At 46.0% G+C, this 2,262-nt stretch overlaps 1 protein-coding gene across 1 annotated transcript in view; it reads left to right on the top strand.

The window, feature by feature from the left end:
* METAP1D (methionyl aminopeptidase type 1D (mitochondrial)) overlaps positions 1 to 2,262 on the top strand; it is a 111,845-nt gene that overhangs the window by 104,558 nt on the left and 5,025 nt on the right. The window contains exon 7 of the mRNA XM_015407259.1: positions 1,729 to 1,826. Coding sequence (XP_015262745.1) covers positions 1,729 to 1,826 — 98 coding nt within the window. The remainder of the gene's footprint in view (positions 1 to 1,728; positions 1,827 to 2,262) is intronic.

The raw sequence follows: 2,262 nt of genomic DNA, 5'->3' as shown, positions 1-2,262 counted from the left end.
AGGGAAAGGGAATAGCAGGCAATGAATTTTATAGGACTCAAGGGCTTCTTAGTGATGTTTTACGGAAAGGGAAAGGATAGAGGTGAATAGTTGCCAGTGGATCCAAGTATGGACCGTGTGCAGATATATGCCAGTTCGCTGAAACAACTGTGCAGAATTTTTCTGTATATATTTACTACTTGTTGTGAGACCTCATGTGTGCCATGTCCCAAGAAGGCATTAATGACAACCAGTATTTGGGCTGCAAAAACCTGGGGTTTATTCATCAGCATGTCGATTAGTAATGATGTGAAGGCTGTCTATTTCTACATGCAAACTGAGCTTTCTTATACTGGCTCTTTGATCTCTTGCTCTGAATTTTGATGTACTTTGGCTCTGTAGTTATAAACGGTTGCTGCCCTCTGGTTTAATGGTTTCTAAAACTTTTTTGGAATGCAGTGTAGCAGTCTTACAGACAACCTTGTCCACATTGACAAGGCTGCAGTATAGCACCGGAGCGTATGTCTATCTGTACGTATGAAAGCATCAAGTTTTTGTGGGAGTCCGTCTCATGGCTAGCGTGGTGTAGTGGGGCATGGAGGGCATTCAGAGAAGTGGCTTGATAGCCTGCCTCTGCCTCCCAGCCCTGGTATTCTCTGGGGATCTCCCATCCAAGTACTTTCCAGGGTCAGTCCTGCTTAGCTTCTGAGATCTGACGACACTGGGCTTGCCTGGGCTCTCCAGGTCAGGGCAAAGCAAATAGCATTCTTAAGAGGTTTTGAACAAGCGTGGCGTTCCCTAAATAGAAACACTAACCATGCCGGCCAAAGCAGAGCGACACCCTTCTAGTCTCCTGGACTTTAAAAAGGTGTAACTCTGCTTAGCCCTGACCTGGATGACCCAGGCTAGCCTGGTCTTGTCCGATCTCAGAAACTAAGCTGAGTCAGCTGTGATTAATATTTGGGTGGGAGACCACCAAGGATGTCCAGGGTTGCTACGCAGAGGCAGGCCATGGCAAACCACCTCTGTCCGTCTCTTGCCTTGAAAACCCTACAGGGTCTCCATAAATCGGCTGTGACTTGAGGGCACTTTCCACCACCACAACTCTGCTTAGGGTTGCTTTATAATTCTGCAGAGTCTTGCATCGTATCAACTTGTCTGAATATTCTTCAGGGAAAATGATTTTATTTCCATACGTTAGTTTTCAGTGTTTGCATTAAATCTTAAAGGTGAACTGATGCTCGGTGGTACTTTGGAGCGTCATCTGCCCTTCTTTCCAAATGTAACTTTCGTTTTTCAAAGGTGACTTTAATGTCAGGATAACTCTCTGAAATACAAGATTCGTGACCTAAGGTTGTCTTCCTGAAGTTCTGAAGAGAAGCGGAGAGTGTCCCCTTTCCATTTCCCCACCCCAGCGTAGAAATCTTTGGACTTTGAAAGGCAATGTTCATCTTTGGAAAGAATCACCCTGCTTTATCAATATTTGACTTGAAAACCCTATGGGGTTTTTAGATTAATTTGATTGGGAATGTCCTCTCAGCCACCTAAAAACCAATTCTCAGCAGAGTTCCTTGTGGAGAATTGTGATGGTTCAAAGAGACCACTGTATGCAACCAGAAACTTCGTGCACTATACTAATGGTTTAATGGACAAGATTATCCGTAAAAGAAAAGCTTTAATGTTTCATCTGTTCTGTGGATTCTGAAGTCAATCTCTCTCTAACATTTTAATTTTTGCTCTCTCTGAAAGTCATATAGTCCGTCAGAATGGTTTTCAAGTCTGCCCTCATTTTGTTGGGCATGGGATAGGATCTTTCTTCCACGGCCACCCTGAAGTTTGGCATCATGGTAAGGAATTTGGCTGCAAAGGAGACTTAGCCCCTGGCACCGCGGGGGGGGGGAGACTGAGATATTAAAATGTCCCTGGAACAAGCTGGATCAAGGCACACACACACTGGCCCCCACTGCCACCAGTAGTCCAGACATTGCCACAGTGGCTGCTGGGCCCAGGCTTTAGTGATTATGACATGGGTGTTGGTTGCCGTGCCAGCATCATATGGGCTGCTTGGCTCCGTTGTCTACCAGTGACCCTCCAGAGCAGAGGCCCTCCGGGAACTTTTCTGGTACGTTAAGGCCCCCCCCGTCTTCTCTTGGCCAATGAAGAAGCAAAAAGATGGGGGGAGGGGGCAAGAAATTCTAGGATGGGAACTGCAGTCGGCATTTACTCTTGCCTCAGGCCTGTGTGAATGGGGCAGCAAGATTCTTGGGGTTTTTTTACAATTTT

The sequence above is a fragment of the Gekko japonicus genome, unplaced genomic scaffold (genome assembly GCF_001447785.1).
Source record: "Gekko japonicus isolate JY-2015 unplaced genomic scaffold, Gekko_japonicus_V1.1 scaffold66, whole genome shotgun sequence".
In the NCBI taxonomy this organism is placed as follows: Eukaryota; Metazoa; Chordata; class Lepidosauria; order Squamata; family Gekkonidae; genus Gekko; species Gekko japonicus.
Note: the sequence above shows the minus strand (reverse complement) of the source record. Positions and strands in the feature narration are given on the sequence as shown.